Raw genomic sequence first — 20375 nt, 5'->3', positions numbered from 1 at the left:
TACTCTCCAGGACCAAGCAGAGATTCTTTTTGACAGGTTACTAAGGCTTAAACTTAGGTGAAAGATCTAGCCCTACAGTTGGAACAATTAGTTTAGAATATGGAATTTGAACTAAGTTCTTTCTGATTCTGAACTTAGTTCTATGAGCATAGTTCCAGATAAAGAGAAATTTCTACAACAGCTATTACTGTCACATTTTTAGGAACAGGGCAGTAGCATTTTTTCCCCTCTATACACCCAGAGTACGGGGTCAAATCACTAAAATCTACTAATGGATTAAATGCTTACAGCGTAGTTATCTTTGATCGGTCTAGCAATTTAAAAGATCAGTGATGATTAGTGTCATAAATGTCATAACACATTTCAAGAGAGGAAAAGGCAAGTAACCTGCTTTTTCAATCATGACATTGCATGTGCATTTTACAAATCTGTCACTGCTATGACTTGTCTTTTTTGAAATGAAAGTATTTCTTTGCATGAATTTCTTTACTTTGTGATCTATTGTGTTTTCCTTTTTAAATCATAGCTTGGGCACTGTTTAATCTTATAGCTCTTAAAAAACAAGGTCATATTTTAATGTGTATGCTTTTAAATCAATATCACTTGCTGAAATTATGCAAAAGAGATCAGCAATGTCCCCGTGGCCTTTTTTTTTATGCCTCTTGATGTTTTATGTGATTTCCAATCAGTTGGACAGATAATATCTGAAGCCTTGGAATCTAGCTGCCATAACCACTATGATGCTGAGTCTGGTGTTAGCCTTACAGATGATGGAAAGCATCACTTGTTGAAGCCAGAGACTGACACAGGTTCAGGTAAGGGCACTTCACCACCTGGGAAAAGCCTTCAGGATTTCTCTCTAAAAGATAACACAATTGTTATTTTTCACCTTATCCTTCTTTTTCCCGCTTTGCCACTTTTATTCTCCTTTCAACTAATGATTGATTACTAGAGGTGGTTAGGGGCTATAGGAGGAGCTTTAAAACTGACATTATATGGGGTCAGGTTGATAATAAAATAGGAAGGGCCTTTGCCATGCACCCAGCTGACCCAAGTTTGGTTCCCAGTACCCCACATGGTCCCCCAATCTCTGACAGGAGTTATTCCTGAGCACAAACCCAGGATAAAACCCTGAACACTGCCAGGTGTGACCCAAAAGCAAACCAAGGAAAAGTGACATTGTATATGAATAACATTTTTCCTTTTCAAGTACATTGCACATAGGACTCAAGAAAAGGACTTTTGATTATAACAAAATAATGATAGGAATGTGCAAATCAGGCTTATTTCATGGCTTGCCTCCTAGTTGAAAAGGTAGGAGGATTTGCCTAATTGACCAGTTGAAAGTATGAAGAGCAACGGCCCACTTCACAGTAATTTATTTGAACTTCATATTTTTTTTAATTAGGAGAAATTTATTTCCTTCAGCATATGCCTGACTGGATTTTGATGATGAGCGTTCCAGCTGCAAGGATGCCAATTAGAGTCACTCATGGGCCATGATGCATACTTATCTAGTCAAACTACCTGGCTCTTTGAAGTCAGGTTTTCCCATATTTAGTGAATCATTTAAAAATATTCTGATTTGGATATGTGTTTTGCTAAGCCGTTCACTTTATTCATCTTATGGCCACTTTACTCCCACTTTCTATTTTTGGTGATAACCGTTAAACACAATCATGTATTTGAGACTTTACTCTCTTTTCAAATAAATAAGTTAGCCAGGCTCAGTTTCATCAATACTGGCAGAAGGTGCTAGATTCCTGAGTCAGAGATAAAAGATATTCTGCAGTTTAATATCTGAATCTGTGCAGTCTCCCCAAACTCCCTCTTCACTTTGGCCATGTATAAAGGGCCAGGTGCTAACCATGCAATGAAAGATACTGCAGTAGAGGGGAGCTCTGAACTTGAAAACCCGTATCTTTTAGAGAGGGAAACCAGGAGAATTCTAATGCTCTACCCCAACCATCTGAAACGCTTGTCTAGTTGTTGTTATTTATCAAATTAGCTTCAAGAATATCTAATGTGCTGTAAGCAGTGGGAGAAAAGCATGGAAGGACGATTTATTAGGCTCCTTATGTGCCAGGCATTGTTGAGCATTTGATGGTTTATTATCACAAGGATTCTGTGAGTCAAGCATTGATGTTCCCTTTTAATAGATAAGAGAATGAAGGATTAGAGATGTGTTTTTACCCCAAGTTCATACATCTAGAAAGTGGCAGAGTTAGCCTTCTCACACATGTCTTTTTTACTCCCAGATATACACTCATCCCACTAAATCAAATTACTCTGTTTGTGAATACTGCTAGCACTCCTGTTATTTTTTAAAAGCCCAAAGGATTATCATTATGAAAAGGAAACATTTTAATACTGATAATGTTTTTGTGAAAATGTTAATTATTCTGTTCCCCTTACTTCGTGATAGCACAGTGGGTAGGCGTTTGCCTTGCATGGGGCCAACCTGGGTTTGATTCCTCCATCCCTTTCAGAGAGCCCGGCAAGCTACCAAGAGTATCTTGCCCACACGGCAGAGCCTGGCAAGCTACCTGTGGCATATTCGATATGCCAAAAACAGTAACAACAAGTCTCACAATGGAGACATTACTGGTGCCCTCTTGAGCAAATAGATGAACAACAGGATGAGTGTTTACAGTGATACAGTTCTCCTTGCTTTGGGTGTGTGTGTTCCTATAATAGCTCAGATGCCAATAGCTCTTTTTCTTCTGAAGTTTCCGCATGTATATTACACCGTGATGCCTAGGATATTTTATTCTCCCATTTTACAGAATTTTCTTTAATTAAGCTATAAATTTAGGGGTCTGCTTAGCAAAAAAGGGACAAAGTGTTTTTACATAAAGGACCTTTTACTATGCTTTCCATGAAGGAATTTGACTAGCAAGAGATAAACGATTACAAAGACTTAACATGTTCTCATTATTTCCATTTAATTTTCTCTCCAATTGAGTAATAATTTTGCAGTAAAATAAAATGAGCTGTTGTCTTCTCAGGTGAATTGGCCACATATTCTGTGAGTGAGCATTCAGTACAACTGTTTCCTCCAAAGGTTTCTAGGTACAATGTAGGAAAGAACTGCTGAGGGCAACCTATGAAGGTCAACCCCAGCCCCCATTAATAGAACTGAAATTTCTATTTTACTCCTTCAAAAGAAACATCAAAAGTTACCCTCTAAATACGTTTTTAAGGGAAATGCAATATCAGCTATTATTACCTTCAAAATGTTTTATTGTAGTCCTTGCAAGAGACCAAGGGAAAGCAACAAAGCATAGTCACCTTTACTGTTAGGAGAGGAAATGGAACAATGACACAATCCTGGTTGGATTATTTGAATAGGGAAGAAGTGAATAAGATCAGAGCTTAAAGCTTCTGGTAGATTGTTGGTGATGAGTCAGAGAGTGAAATGGCTAATCAAAAGCAGCAGCAAGAAAATAAGAAATGAAGAAGACATTTGCCTATCTTCATAAATTTACATTACTTGCAGAATGAGTCCACTATGATAGCTTATTTTATACCATCTAGCCCAGTGTCTTCTATTAAAAAAATGTTGATAGAAACTCTTTAAGATGATTGTGTTTGAAGTTCCTATTTACCAAATATTATTGTACAGTTAGAAAATGAAACATATTTAAGACAGTTTGCATAGCATGTTTTTATTTTTCATGAATGATGTCAAAAGAAATTTATTCATTAAATTATTTATTAAATGATAATGCATATCAATAATATATTTAAATAATTAAATAATTTCTATTTTATATTTATTGATGTATGAGGATTAATAAATCAAAATTTTCCTGGGAATTATCAATAAGGATTTATAAGATATTTAAAAGAATGTTATTTATGTTGAAAATTGTCCCGAACTTCAGCTCTGTCTTGCTCTGTGATCCCACTTTACCAAAGGCAAATCAGTTCTGAATGCAGACTGGGAGTTATCTTGACCTGTAGTGCAAACTGGTATCTTTTACTAAAAAGTCTTACGTTGAGCTACAAAGTTATTTTGAGACAAATTTAGATATAGTAGCTTAAAAATGCAGGAGATAGTATATGGGATAACAATCAACTCACATTGCATTGAGATTGTGATATTTAATCACATTCTGAAATCATATATTGGTCAAGGACAGATATATTATGGGACTATCAAGAGCAAAGAACAATTATTTGTACAAAGATATACTGCTTTTCTAATTACATCTTTTTTCTCCATTACAATTCAAATAAAAGTAGGAGATGTGTGTATGTGTGTGTTGATGTTTGTGAAAATTAGTTTATTATTCTAAGACACAGAGTTCCTTTCTCATTGTTTTCAACATTTATTCAATTTTTCTTTAATGTCAAGATGCCTGTTTAATTTGATAGCATCATGAAAAGCAAGTATTGAATTATGGTACATATTCTACATGAAAGCATCATAAAATCAAGGAAATGTTTTATATATAATGCCTCTTAATATCATTTATAAATCATTTATATGTAAGCATTATATAATATTATACCTAGTATCTCTTCCCTTGTCCTTTTGTATCAAACTAACCTTGTTTTCTAATCTTATTTTTATAGCACCAAGTAAGAATTTAGTGGTGGAAGAAAGTGCAGCATTCAGTTCAAACATGGAATCTAAGCAAGTTGCATCGGAAATGTGTATACTGGAGAATGAAGATGCAGTGCAGGAAAATGAAGTTTTTCAGCACATGGCTGCTGACACAATAGAGGAAAAAGCAAATGCAGCACTGTGGGGAAAGGCAGGGCATAATGAAAGTCTGCTGGGAGAATGGAAGCCAGGCGCAGAGAATCCAGCCTTAGCAGAAGAGTTTATAGGGGGAAGAGAGATCCCTCAGGTTATAGCTTCTGACGCAGAAGCAGAAGGGGTGGGAAGTCAATTCAAAGATATACTAAGCCCAAAGGAAAAAGACTCTGGAGGTTTGGAAGAAGATGAATCCCCTGAACAACAGGAGTTAATGCAAACAGTGCTGGAGACAGAGACAGTAATTTCTGAAGGGGGATGGGGTTCAGAGAACACAATTCTGGCAAACAAGGGGATAGCTCAGAGTTCAGAGCCTTTTCAGGAGGATGAAACACTAGGAGAAGAAGCAGTCTTGGAGATGAGAGAGGCAGAGAGTGGGAAGGATGTGCATGAGGAAGTGCCTGAAAAAACAAACCGGGAGGATAGTGAAGAGGAAGCAGCCACAGATAGAGAGAGCGGGGGACCCACGGGAGACTTGGTATCCAGGAGAGATGAAGATTCAGGAGAGGCAAAACTGGAAAGTGGAGAGGAAATAGGCCAAGAGAGGCAGGAAGTTATGGGAAGGGAAAAACTTTTGAGTATTTCACCTTCTGAGAAGACCCAGGAACCTCCTGTGGGGAGTTTGAAAGAAAGCCATGGACAACTCTGCATAGAAGAGGGGCCAAGGGAGGAAACTGAGACTGAGGCAGAGTCTCACAGGGAAGATGATAGGGAAGAAATGTTACCTGAGGAATTAGATGTAGCAAGAGAGAGGATGAAAATCGAGAGGTCAGAAATACCTTCAGTGGAAACTGAATCTGAGGGAGAAGAGGTGACAAGGGCAAGTGGAGGTCAGGATAAAGACACTTTAGAAGAAGAGCGAAAGTTTAAAGGGGAAGAAGATGAGAGAGTGAAGGAAGGAAGTTCTGAGGAAGAGACACAAGATCCCTCTGACAAGATGGAATCGGAGGCACCCATGGGGACATCACAATTGACTGAAAGTGTAGGGTATCAAGGAGAAGACTCACTGAATGAGAGAGGGGTGACAATATTTGAAGCTGGGTTTGAAAAATCACTGAAAAAAGCAACAACTCCGAGGAGAGAGGAAGAAGAGAAAGGACTGAGGGAAGATAGTGACACAGGGCACCAAGGCAGGGCAGAGCTGTGTCTTTGGGAGACGGTGACTCCTCCAAAGCAAGAGGCGGGCTCGGGTTCAGAGGATGAAAGTGTGTTAGATGCTCCTGAAAATGAGCCAGAAGGAAAGACAAAGTCACCTAAAGGGAAAGTCATTGCCACAGATGAGGCTCATGAGGCTCAGGAGTGCACAGTGACACGTCAATATGGCTTCTCAGGACAGGAGGGAAGGGACAAAGAAGGGCCTTTACAGGGGCCACAGTTAGTGGGAGTCATGACAACAACCCAAGAAGATGTTCCTGAGGAATATTCCATGATGGTCATAAAGTCAAGTGTAGAAGTTGTAGGTGGGGCTGAGGAGAAGGAGGAGAAGGCGAAGGAGGTAGATGAAAAGTTCCAAATGGGGACAGGAAAGGTGAAGAAGGAGAACCAGGAAGGAGATGGAAGCTTCTCTGAAGGAGTGACAGAGGCTGAAGATCTCCACCAAGGGGGAGGAGCGACAGTGGCTGAAACGGCCACAGAAAAGAGAGAGGTGTTGGCAGATTTGAAAACGGTTGAGGAGAAAACGGAAGCAAATAAAGCCTCCTCCTTTTCAGATGTTGCTGAAGAGGAAACTTGGGACACGGGAGGAAAAACAGCAGCTGTGGAGAGGGTGGCAGTAGAGGAAATAGCCCTGAGGGAGGAGGAGGTGCCGGTGGAGGCGGAGGCACCCATGACTTCAGCACAGGGGACTGGAGTGGGGACTCTAGGAGAATCTTCTGATGAGGAAGGGAATGTCCCACCACTGAAACAGCATCAGAAGGGACAGGAAGCAGAAACCAGGCCACAGGCAGAGTCAGCAGCAGAGAAGACAGGGACGGGTTGCTTCGATGGGTGGCAGGAGTCTGGAGCCGCGGTGGAATTCAGATCAGGATTATCCAAAGAGAGAGAGTTAGAGCTGAATGGAGAGAGTCCACAGAATGAGGAAACTCTTCCTACAGAGTCCAATTTCACTGGAACCCCAGAGCAGAGAAAGCATAAGGTTCAAAGAGAAAGTGATACCACAGACCTTTCCCTGAACAACACGAAGGCTTAAGAGACTCTGTGGCAGATGGTGAGTTTGATCCCTTTGTAGGTTTAAGCGGGTACCCCACCCAGCAGTACCTTCCTCTTTGCACTGGCTCATTTCTTTATCACCCTTGTGTACACAGACACATATAGACACATAAGACTTCAGTTTTATTTTCAATTTTTTATTAGAGAATCCCTGTGATGTACAGTCACAAACTTATGAACTTTTGTGTTTGCATTTTACTCATAAAGTGATCGTTTACCCATTCCTCCACCAGTGCCCATTCTCCTCCACCAAAGACACCAGTATCTCTCTCACCACCCCCACCCCATCCCCCACCACCCCACCCTGCCTCTGCATTCCCTTTTGTTCTCTCTTCTTTGGGGTGTTGTAGTTTGCAATAGAGGTATTGAGTGGCCTTCATGTTTGGTCCGAATGGGTCCTCCCAACATCCTCAACTTAGTATTCCCTTCAAGGCTTCAGTTCTTTACTGGTAGCCCCCCAAATCTATCAAGAAGCCAGGTAACTTGTAGGATGGGCCCAATCAACACAGGAACCTCTCTCTGAAACCCTATGCGAATCTCATTCTCTAAGTAGAGCCCTGTCTCCCTCCCAGGGGTCCCAAAGACAAAAAGCACAGAAAATGTTCATATGGATTTACCACAGAAAGTAAGAATCCATACCCACTCAATGTTTAAAAGGGAGGGCTATTCTATCTTTAATGGATTCTAAGTCTGTATTCCTACATAAGTGCCATTTATACGTGTATGTACAACATAGGTACAATATAGTTTATATATCACTGTAGCACTGTCGTCCCAGTGTTCATCGATTTGCTCAAGTGGGCTCCAGTAATGTCTCCATTGTGAATATTGTTACTATTTTTGTCGTATCAAATACACCATGGGTATCTTGCCAGGCTCTGCTATGCGGGCAGGATACTCTGGGTAGCTTGCTGGGCTCTCTGAGAGGGACGGAGAAATCAAACCCGAGTCGGCCACATGCAAGGCAAACGCCTACCCACTGTGCTATTGCTCCAATCCTGTACTTTATATATGTAATATAAATGTATGTAAAATATATTTGTATATAAATGAAGAAGATATTTTAATGTAAAAATCACCATATTTAGCATTTTCTTAATTAATAATGCACAGTTTCTATGTCCTGAGTGATTATGATTATATTTTTACTGTTTTTTGTTTTTCAGAAAATTTTAAAGATGTCTTCTTGAAAAATCAAATACAAGAGAATGACTCTTTCAAGGATCTTGCCAAGACTTTAGATTTTCTTTTTTTTCTTCTTTTTTCCCTTTGGTATGAATTAGTTTCCCATCTGTCCGTGCTGACCGGAAGCATAATGAGCATCTTGAGAGCAATGGGATAGATCTGCAGCATCCTGTTAGGACTAATGGTTTCAAAGGGATAACTGGGAGACTGTAATATATTCAGCAGACCCACATGATTGATTTGTACAAAGGTTGCCTGAAAGGCCCAACCAGCTCTGATGTTAAAAGTTATTTAAATTATTTTTATTCATAATCAAGTATTTCTAGTTTTGTATATGAAAGTTCATCTTAAAATATGTGACAAAGCTTTAAGCACCAGTGTGTATGTGCTGTGTCTCTCTCTCTCTCTCACACACACACACACACACACACACACACACACACACATGATTTTACTTTTTGAAGTACACTAATAAAGCCAGTGTACTTTACTGTGGCCTTTTATCCCTGAGGTCTTATTTCTAGGGCCACTCCTGTTTAAATCAAAATAGTAAATAATTTAGTTGAATGAAATGAGTACAATAATTATAGCAGGTATGCATTGCACATGAGCAGATACCAACTTGAGTCATTCAATGGAAAACAAACTTGGATTAAATTAGTGTGCTGCTAGCCTTCCTGAGTTCTGTTATTTCAAACCTATGCCCTAATCTTGCACACATTGTAAATCAACATTCACAGTTGCTTTCTAAATTACCGCCTCCTCAACACCCCCCACACCCAACACTATCAGAAACAGTTGTACATCATGTACTTCCTGGAGATTTTTATTTCCTTGAAGACATTTTTAACTCATACCAGTATTTCAAAGGACACATTGTTTGACCATTTTTTCTCTGTGAGAAGGTAGGAAACGATTTCTTAAAGCACTGATTCTTTCAGTAACACATCATAGTATATTTTCATGGGAGTGCTTTTATGAATGATTTAATCTCTGTATCTACCCTGAAATTACTATTTAATTTTTAGACAGATTCAGGTGAGAGAAAGAGAGGAGAGAGAAAGAGAGAGAGAGAGCGTATATGTATATAAAGTCTTCAGTTGATTCTACTATATAGCGAAAAATTGAAAACTAATGTCCTAAATCATTATACATTTTGTGCTAGCTGCCCTATTTCTGTGTCCCAAAGGACCAGGCATATTATCTTCATATGTGTGTCTCATTTAAATAAATAAAGGAGCCATTCGATGATCAAAGATATGATGGATCAGTGGTTCTCAAAATGTGGTCCCTTGATTAGTATATCAGCAGCACTTGGAACTATTCCAAATATAGTCCCTATTCTCTTATACCTATTAAATTGCAACTCTGTGGGTGGGGCCTAGAAATTGGTATTTTAACAAGCCCTGTGGGTAATTCTAATGTACAGTGAAGTATGAAAACTGCTTCCATGGATATTGATTGTACTGAGAATTAGTGTCAGCTGGAAAATGGATTATAGAAGCAATGGGAACTTTGTGTTTCTTTTTGCCTAGCTCTTTGTCTTTTCTTTTCCTATATTTTCAAAAATAGCATTTACTATAGAATTTATGAATTAAACTATAAACCCATTTCTAATATCTATGGGATGTGTATATTGTCTGTTAGTCCCACCCTTATGGAAGGATAAGTATTTCACAATTGAGAACAATAGATATCTATTGTACATTTTAGGTTTTGTGGGCATTCTTTCCATTTCATTTATTAGTGAAAAATATGAATTCATCTGTTAAGTACTGGTTCCCCCATCTCGAGCACTTATAATACATTGCACTTTATTGGAAATATTGTAAGTTTACTGATTCCATTCAAGAATCAATTTGTACAATGTGCTAAATGGAAATTGTGCTGGCTTATTTTTATATTTAACACATTCCATCAAAACATTCTGTAACAGTTCTAACACAGTTCTCCAATCTGCATGTCGGTTTAACTCTGAAATTTTGTGTTTTGTTGATATTTTAAGTTCTTTCTTTGCAATCACTGTTAATAAAATTATTTGCATGTGCAACTAATTTTCCTAGTTTTATTATTGAGCATAAATCTTTGTTTACAGGTTAGATATGTGATAATTTGACTATATTTTTAAGTCTATTTTATCTTTTTTTTTTTTTTACAAAAAAGAGCTCTTCGTTGGGACATAGCTCAGTCATAGAGCACTCGCCTTGTATATGTGAGATTTTTGGGTTCAATACTCAGTTCTGCAAAAAGGAAACAAATAGTGAATTTCACAAAGTAGAGGATAATTACTTCACAAGGATGTATTTATTAGTATATGTTTCTATTTATTTTCTGTATTCACCTTGTCTTTTACATATAATATGATAATGTCAGAGGAAAAATTGTCCCATTGTGATTAAGCATATAGAAGCAAATAAACTTTAGTGCCTTATCAAATTTCACTATACATGTCAGGTCTTCTGACCCCAAACTAATTTTTTTTTCATCAAATCATTTGATACTATCTCTACCTTCTAGAAAGAGATAAAAAGGACACTAAGATAATAAATGTGACTATATAGTTTCGTTTGCTTGTGGAAACTCAAAATCAAATCCCACCAATTCTGTATCAATGAGAAAGGAGTTCTATTTATATTTCTATCTAGAGTCAAAGAATATAGTACAAAATCCAAAAACAAAACAAAACAAAAAATAAATGGGACTACATCAAAGGTTTTACATGACAAAAGAAACTCAGGCTAACAAAAAAAGGTATCTTACTCAACTATAGAATAATTTTTATACATGCATCCAATAAAGGGCTAATGACCAAGATATAGAGATAACTCACAAAGCTTAACAGCAAAGAAAAAAAGTCAAAGATATTAAAGAAAATGGGGAGAGGAGATCAATAAACATTTTCCAAAGGAATTAGTATAGCCAGCATATGAATAGTGTCTGTCACTTATTAGAAACATAAGAGTCAAAATACAATGAGATATCTGTAAAAAATACAAAAAGCGCGCATGGGAGGTGTGATGTGATGTGTGTTGTGTTGTTCTCAGGCTCTCAAGGCAACGCGCTTTCTCTCAAGCTTGTGTTGTGTGTTCTCTAGCCACTGTGTATAAACTGGATCGGAATAGCTCCTCCTTGTGCTCTGCTTCTGTGTGTGCTGCTGTGCTCTCTTCTGTCTATCTCTGTCTCTGTCTCAGTAGTCTCTCTGGTCTCTTCCGACCTCTCCCTGTCTCTGCTTCTTTGTCTTCTCTCTGCTTTCTGTGTCTTCTCTCAGCTCCTGTCTTCTCTCTCCTCCACTTCTGTGTCTTCTCTGCTGCGTCTGTCTTGCCTCTGCATCTTCTCTCCGCTTCTGTCTCTTCTCCTTGCTTCTGTCTTACTTTTGCCCTTCTGCTTCTTCTGTTTCAGTCTTAGTTTATATAGCAATCACATAGGGCAGTAACTCAAAGGTGGGTTGAACATTAACAAATCAACAAAGAGGGATAAGACCACTTCTCCAGGAGATTAACAAAATCTCATCTAAAGAGATTATTCCAGATTGCTAGGAGATCCGCCCCAGGGTGGGATCCCAACAAGCATGTGTCACTTCTTTCCTTAGCTAGTAATCCACTTAAATAATTGTAGTAAATCTACTTCAAATATTTCTAGCAATGTCATTCTGTATGAGCACAGTAAGAGATATAAACTTGAGGTTTGGTTCTTCCTGAGGATATCTCACTATATTCTCTGGACCACAGTCCTCAGGTCAGGTTAGTCTTCCTAACCCCAGCAGGGTCCTAGTTTCGTTGTTACTTTTGGATCATGACAGCATTTGTCTATGACCATGCTCTCAACTTGTAGTTGAGTATTGTGGCACTTTGGCCTGGCCCATTTTGATGCCAGCATAGCTCACAGCTTTCCCTGGGTCCATTCTGTCCCTCGTCACTCAGGACCCTGCTTTTGGGGCGCTAGGAACAAAGGGCAACTGAGTCGAGAAAGCAGATGCCTAGGAGTAAATAATATTGGAGTCAATCAGCTCCCAAGTTACAAAACATAATATTAATTGTCTTCCTGTGTCCATACAGAAAATACATTGCTTTAAGGTAAACTAAGTTCCCCGAGGCAAGGCTGAAAGGACAAATCCCATGTTATCCTACAGATATCATCATACACCAGTAGCATATACCAAAAAGAATGAAAACTGGCTCAATGAGAAACTATTAATAGAACTACATAATCCAGCATTTCCACTTCTTGGCATCTATTCCGAAAACAATAACATTAATTCAAAAAGATTTAGGCACACCAATGTTAATTGCAACTATACATACAATAGTTCTATAAGAAAATAACCCAAATAGTCAATGCTGAGTGGATCAAAAAGTTGTGTTATATATACCCACTATCCAGCTATGAGGGAAAATATAATGAGATCTTGTAGTTTCCTGAACCTTGGAACTGAAGGCTACCATTTTTAGTGAGATCAGTGAGAGAAGGACAAATAATAAACTTATCAATATGAATAAACAAGAGAATGGTATCAAATGATGACAAACTCTTGGCTTTAGATTATAAAATACATTACCATCATGGGAAAGATAGAGGATGGAGAATGAACAGATGGATTAGAAGCAACAAAGATGGTGGTGGAGAGTCTTGGGCACTTTGGAGGTGGTGATGAGGTGCCATAATTACATCAAAATCATAACTGTTAACTATTGTAAACATGTTACCTAAATTATGAAATAGAGCAATAGCACAGTTGGTAGGGCATTTGCCTAGCACGTGGCTGACCCGGGTTCGATTCCTCCTTCCCTTGAAGAGCCTGGCAAGCTACCGAGTGTATCCCGCCCGCACAGCAGAGCCTGGGAAACTACCCGTGGGGTATTCGATATGCCAAAAACAGTAATAACAAGTCTCACGATGGAGACATTACCGGTGCCCGCTTGAGCAAATCGATGAACAACAAGACGACAATGCTACAGTACTACCTAAATTATAATTTAAAATAATAATACAGCATACTCTTTAAAGAACTTTAGGCTGTTTACATTTGTTGAGTTTCTATGGCATTATAAACTCATTGCAAATTAAAAGAATAATTGAGTTCCCTAACATTTCTGATATTTTTTCCCATTGGTTTTGGGCAACCCTCAGCTCTGTTCAGGCTTACTCATGGCCCTTAATGCATTCCACTTAGCATGACATTTCCTACTCCAAGCAAAATTTATCATTTGTCATAGATGATCAATTTTTCATTAAGTATACAAACCACAACTTCTTTTTCTACTCAGTGGTTTTGGGGCACTGGTCCATTCCAAACAGCCAGATCTTGGCTATTATAGAGTACTGTAATGAACCTCTGTATGCTTATGTCCTTATAAAGTCATGTTTTATTGGGAATTCTTTCATTTGATGGGTAGCATTTATCAAAATTCATAACATGTATGATACTGTGATCATTGAAATAATAGCCTAGAAGAAGTTTAACACATGTAACCTTAGATTCATAAGAAAAGTTTAAAAATTAAATTTAAATATATATATTTAATCAAAGGAAGGTCAGATAGGGTGATCCATAAAAGTTGATAATGGCTTTTGTAGGTGACTTATTGGGCACAAAGGTTTTATGTTAAAGGTTCATATTTTTATTAGGATGTGCTCTTTGAAATTACACCGGGAAGTGGGGAGGGGGATAAGAGAAGCAGAAATGAGTCTACAGAAAAGATCAAATGTGATTCCTTTGCCCTGGAGGCTTTGTCTATACCTAGGGGAAGTTCAGATAGAATGGAGGGGAAGGATCTAGGTCTTAGTTCTCACAAAAGACCAGTTACTGGAGATGCTGGTGCCGCGGAAAGACTACAGCATCATTCACTTTCTTTCCTCAGAGGCTCTATCTGTGAAGAGACTCAACAGTTTACTCCACTGAGATAGCTGGGGAACTAATATGCTGTCTTTGAAGGTGTACCTCCAAAGAGTGACACCACAACATGTGCTACATGAAAAAGGTGCAATCAGATTGTGATAGAATTTTATTCCCTTGAGTACATTTTGTAACATGATAGAAATGGGGTTACCTATTTAAATTTATAAAAATTGATTAATGTCAATGGGAAAATATGTGAAGACACTCAAAATGTTTTCAGTTTTCTTGGTATATGAGCAAAACTGGTATATGGAGTGATAGCACAATGGGTAGGGTATTTGCCTTGCACACGGCCAACCCAGATTCTGATTCCTCTGTCCCTTGAAGAGGCTGGCAAGCTACAGAGAATATCCTGCCCGCATGGCAGAGTCTGACAAGCTACCCATGGCGTATTTGATATGCCAAAAGCAGTAACAACAAGTCTCACAATGAAGACGTTACTGGTGCCCGCTCGAACAAATCGATTATCAACGGGATGACAGTGACAGTGATGAGCAAAGCTAAAGAGCATAAGTGAAATGGACAAGATGAAAAGCATGGAATATTTATAAAACTACAAAGCATAACAGTCAAGTTGCTAAAATTTTGATTAATATTTAAAGTCTGTTTTGACTATTAAAATCCAATTAGAGTGATATCTGTCAAAAATTAACAAGTGGGTGGTGCAGCCTAGTGTTTATGCAAAGAATATGAATCCTATGGGGCTGGAGCAATAATAGAGCAGGTAGGGTAAAGTTTGCCTTACTGGTGGCCACCAGGTTCAGTACCTGACACCAAATATGATCCTTCAAGCACCACCAGAAGTGATCTCTGAGCTTATAGCTAAGAGTAAGCTCTGAGCAGTGCTGGGTTTGGCCCCTAAGCAAGAACACCTCCCTAAGAATTCCCACACAAAAAAAGAAATACAGAATTCTAATTTAAATCAAATTTGCTCTTTGAAACCTTTTTAAGCAGCAAGTAACTCTTTTCTTGGCTTGAAAATATTGAGAAACAAGTTTTCAAATTAAGTTTAGAGTAAAAAAAAAAAAAAACCTGATTATGTGGATGACAGATGCTCCTGAAGTTTGTTAGTGCTTGTTTGTAATCCCTATGGAGAATTCTAAAGTTTGTCATTAGTGACAACAGAAGTCCCACTAGTTATTTTACATACACACACACACACATACACACACACACACACACCTGTCATGGACTAAAGAAAATAATTGCAGAATGAATAGACACTCTCCACTGAACTAATCATAATGTGAGTGGATCCTGAGTTAGCACAGAATCTGGCAGTCAAATTTCATCAATTGCAAACAAAGCTAACTAAGCATAGGCAAGTTGCCTTAACAAAGTAGCTCATACTTGTGCTGCTGTTTCTCAACTTTGGCTGCACATCAGAATAATTCTGAAGAGAATTTTTAAATCTCTGGAGGTGAGAATTGGATATCACGACTTAAAAAAAAATTCCCCAATTACTGTAAATAGCCAAGGTTTTACGCCATTAATTTCAAATCTGAAAAACTACTGTATTAAATCATATGCTGCCTGTACATGTAACTTCAGAAGTCTAAATGAACTGGCATCTTACATCTTAATCATTTTGATATTTTAATAATTATTTTATTTTATTTATTCATTAAATCTTACAATGTTATGAGAAAAGTACTACTAGCCCCATCTTAAGGATGAAAAACATACAACAAAAAGTGAAGTCTCCATTGTCCCATATGGTCCCCTGAGCACTGCCAAGACTGATTCCTGAATGCATAATTAAGAGTAAGTCCTGAATACTGACATGTGTGGTCCCAAAACAAACAAGAAAGGTGCAGTAACATTTTTGTATCTAGGACATTTCATATATAGCTGAGATTTTACCCAGGCAAAATCTCCTCTGGAACATGGGTTCTCTAAGTCAAACTTTAGAATTTAAGCATTAGAATTTCCTTAGAGGGCTTATTGGTGTTTAATTTCTAGCAAGTTCTCCACATGATAATATATTGCTGGAATAGAGACTTTGAGAACCTGGAATTGAACTGTGCTTAAGGTCCTGCAGATGCCACCAGTACATGTTAGAAATTAGAAATCCATATTTCTCATAGTTCTCATGTTTCTGATCTGTAGACTAAATGGATAGTTTTAAACATAGTGATGTCAAGAATGCACCCCAGACCATTACAACGTCTGGGGAGCAAGATCAGGAACCATTCTTTAAAGCCCCCCACACAGCTGGGAGATAAAAAAAAACTGCTTTAGAGTCTGCCTTTTAAGCTACTACACTTACAGATCACGCACATCCTTCATGCTATAGTGATGAGAACTTTCAAGACAAAGTACTACTGCAGGAATTCTGAAATCATTGTTTCATTACCCAGAAGGCAGCATTTGCGCTCATATCAAATATCCTTTCCTTTGTCCCTGAAGCCTCTTCTAGAGAGGAATGTTTCTCTTCCAACAATTAGATTCTATTGTTTTCTTTTTCTCCACTTGCAAATCAGATGATCTGTGGAGTCTTAGAATAACAGAGTGGCTGATTTAGCCTCTGGATAGCCATCACTTGATAAGTGCTGCTTCTTAAGAGGAGAGCCTGTGCTCGTGGTAATTACTAGCCCCTGCATCTCTTAAAACTCAGTGTAAAATGCTTTTGCACCCTGAGTTACCCAAGTTAAGAGGAATATTCTAACTGAGCACCAATAATCTGCATGGCAAATATTGTAACAGTTAGCTGTCCAGTTCTCACCTGGAAAACAAGTGCCTCAAGGGATCCAAAAGAAATGGGCAGGGTCTGGGGTTGGAGCAATGTATTGTAGATAGGGTACTTGCCTTGCACTTGGCTGACCCAAGTTAAATCCCCAGAACACGGAGTAAAGAGTAAATCCTGAGCACCACTGGGTTTTGCCCCCAAACAGACAAAGTAGGCAGGGTTCAAGTCCCTGCATATATTACTCTTACCTTCCATAGGGAAAAATCAGGGTATAATAAGAATAGTTTGCAGAATTACTGACTTCGGGAGAAGAAATTAATTAAGTAATGGCAGCTAGAGAAGAAGACTGTTGCTAGGTATGTGTTCCCTGAGAGATGAGAAATGGTAAAGTCTGCGAGAGTTCCTGTGCAACACAGATGCTAAGGTCCTGCCAGCTTCACTGAGGCAGCTGTCAAGATGCCCCCAGGATCCACTTGACCTGCTTAGCTTGAGTTAATCCCTGCTACCCAGATTCAGGGGGAAGTTGTGGTACTTAAGCCAAGGCAAGGTTATGCTTTTTACAGGAAGAGGAGAGGACAACTCTTACCTTCTTCACATGGAGTCCAGGACCTTGACTTTCATGGCAGAAAAAAAATTTAGAAAGCACACAGCAAGGGAAAAAAATCACAAAAATCCATTTAATTAAAGAATGATACACATGCAAGGGAAAAACTGGTCTTCTTTAGAAGAAGAGAGTCAAAGAAAAGAGTATATACCCAATTTAGGGTGTGGGCTGTTGGGGTCTCAGCAGCCATCCTGAGATCCTGACCAAATCCCCTGCCCCTAGAAACAGGAGCAGACTCTATTTACAGGGGCCCAGGACCCTGTGCCAGCACTCCACCCAGAAAGGCACTCTGGTTGAGGAGATAACGGGATGAGGGACCTGACAGTCATCAGTTGTCTGAGCTAGCACACCCGGCCTTGAGAGTGGGAAATATAAATCATTAGCTAACATCTGTAATGAGTTCAGTGAGGTGTACGTGAGGAACGTGATAACCAGGTGTGTGCAATATGCATGTAGGCTGCCCTGAAGTTCATGTATAAATACTGTGTGAGAGCTAATAAAATGAAAGCTGCTTGACGCCCAGTTTCCCCACTCTGCGTCGTTCTTTCTCAGTGGCAGTGGGGAGTCCATGGTGGGCAGAGGGGCAGGGCAGAGGCTTCTCCCCTTCCCACTCCCTCTTTTATAGAGAGTAATTCCAGCGGCTTGGGGGATCATACGCCAGTATGCTGGGGTTGACTGGCCAGGACTCTGACATCTGGTGCCCTGAACAGGGACAACGTGGACATGGACAGTATGGACGTTGCTGGAGCAAGGTATGACCCCCTGACCGCCTTGAGTCCATGCAGTAAAATAGGCGACTGCATTGGAGACACCAGGCTGGTAATTCAGGAAGGGGAATGAAGTGGATCTCAAGCTCTGGCCCCTGATAGTAAGGCAGACTATCAGAAGAGAGTCCTCCTTGGGAAAGGACTGTTTCGGTCAATTCTCACTTTGTTTTCACTTCCCCCCCCCCACCCCGCCTATGGGTTGCCTGCAGGACTCTGGCATCTTTACCATCTTTCTTTTGGCGTCTTGTCTCATTCCTGCTGTGTGTTTTTTCGAACGTTGCTTCCTTTAGGCCAGCAGTACCCGCCTTTCTCCCCGAGGGCACGGGTCGGACACTTAAATGCCATTAGGGCACCTACCGCTTGACGACTCCTGTGACAGGATAAGGGGGTCACAGCCATGAGTCCCAGATAAACTTGCATCCCCCACAGAAGAAAAACTGTGCAACTGGCAGGAACTCATTAACAAGCATTCCACCCGCCACCATTTATTGCGGGCGCTGCTGAGCCTCTCCTCTGTATTCTTTCCTTTAGCTCCATGGTCCCTTAGTGGGATCATCATCTATCCTGACATTTTTGACCTTACTGGATTCTCCAATGTCATGGGCAACTCCATTCAGAAGTACATCACCTGGCTCTGAAAGCTTTGCGCTATCTGCTAAAGAGCCGGGAGCTAGAATTCTCTGAGGAGAGGGCATCTAAGATTTGGAGCTCTATCCTCGAAGTGGCTCTATGGGTTCCCACTGGGGACCTCTTCTCGTGGGACACCTGGCATCAGATAGAGAAGCTTGTTATGGGAAGGACAGACAAAACAGGCAAAAAAAAAAAACCCACCAGGTTTGCATGCAACAGTAGCAGCCCTAAAACATACTTCCGGGAGGAAAGAGAGTGTGTCTCTCCTAGTACCAAGAAAGCAGCCGTTTCAGGGCCACTCTTTATCAGCCAGGATATAGAGGATGAAATAGCTGAAAAGATTTTTGGGGGAGACTGGTCTGACCATGCTCACCCCACTGCCCCTCTATAAGAAACCTCTGCTCCCTTTTTTTGACCCCAAACTGGAGAAGGACTATTGGAAATCCCTCCGGGCCTTCCCGGTTAATCTCAACCCAGGGGGAACCTGACCTGCAGGTTGGTATCCATAGGAACCTGGGGGCTTGAAAGAGTTAAAAAAAAAAAAAGGCAATGGCTGAGGATGGGCCCAACTCCCTGTGGGCTGATACCATTTTAGGGGCTAGTCCATCAGCCCTGCTCTACGACTGACTGGAGAGCTTTGTGTTGAGCAATGCTCCCCAGCACCCAGTTCATAAGATGGGGCGCTTTCTTTAAGAAAGAATGCCACATGCAGACAGACCAAAATGCTGCTGTCCAACCCCCCATCCCCATTCAGACAGATGTCAGGGACAGCAGATCAGTAGAGCGCAGGCCTCCAACAGGCTGCCATCCCCGACCCTTACGGAGATCAGGTCTGCGCTTTGGTGTTATCATCCTGGTGGCGGCTTGATGAAGGCCCCACTGAGGCTCCCCCGGGTGGAACATGATAAACTACAGAGCATAGGACCGATTGCGCGGGCATGAAAACCAGCTCCATGGATAATTAGATATGTGCTACCCAAGATATAGGTCTGCTAGCAGACCCAGGTGCTAGCCTCAGCCTTGCAGAATCAGAATGAACTACAGAAGGGCAATCCCCAACCATGTTAATAAAAGGGGGAAAGGAGCCCAATGTGCACTGTATCATCCTCATTGTCAGCAGGGTGCAACCAAAGATAACCGTACTGCTGGATCACAAGGAGTTCAAAGGACAGCTCGACTCAGTTGCAGATAGGACTGTGATTAGGATTGAGGAGGCTCTCCCAGAATGGAACCTGAGCACAGGGCCAGGGATCAGGGGCATAGGAGGAGGACAGCTGACCCTCGAGATCACTGACCTGGTCCAGTGTGTAGGCCCCACTGGGAACATGGGGTTCATCTGCCCACAGATTGTCAGAGGATTATAGACTAAACTCACAGGCCCTGACTCCAGGGGCATCTCAGGCAGACAGCTAGCCCTTAGAACACCTCTGTGTTTGTGATCCAAAAAGCCTCAGGGAAGTTGGAAAATGCAAGATCATATGATTAACTGCTTGATGTCAGAAACAAAGAAGTGCATCATTAAGGTAGCCTATCCCATGTTTGATAAGAAGATACTAGCTCCCTACCCTAGAACTAGCCTTGACCAAAACATGGTAACATCTGACCACCTTAGGTTTCAACAACTTTGAAAA

General features: G+C 40.2%; 1 protein-coding gene across 1 annotated transcript in view; it reads left to right on the top strand.

Moving 5' to 3' along the window:
* ERICH3 (glutamate rich 3) overlaps positions 1–10206 on the top strand; it is a 128371-nt gene extending 118165 nt beyond the window's left edge. The window contains exons 13-15 of the mRNA XM_055139337.1: positions 690–815; positions 4582–6971; positions 8140–10206. Coding sequence (XP_054995312.1) covers positions 690–815; positions 4582–6953 — 2498 coding nt within the window. The 3' untranslated portion in view covers positions 6954–6971; positions 8140–10206. The remainder of the gene's footprint in view (positions 1–689; positions 816–4581; positions 6972–8139) is intronic.
* The last annotated feature ends 10169 nt before the right edge of the window (positions 10207–20375 follow it).

This window comes from Sorex araneus, chromosome 5 (assembly GCF_027595985.1).
Source record: "Sorex araneus isolate mSorAra2 chromosome 5, mSorAra2.pri, whole genome shotgun sequence".
NCBI lineage: Eukaryota > Metazoa > Chordata > Mammalia > Eulipotyphla > Soricidae > Sorex > Sorex araneus.
The sequence above is the reverse complement of the archived record's forward strand: the minus strand, read 5'-3'. Positions and strand labels throughout refer to the sequence as shown.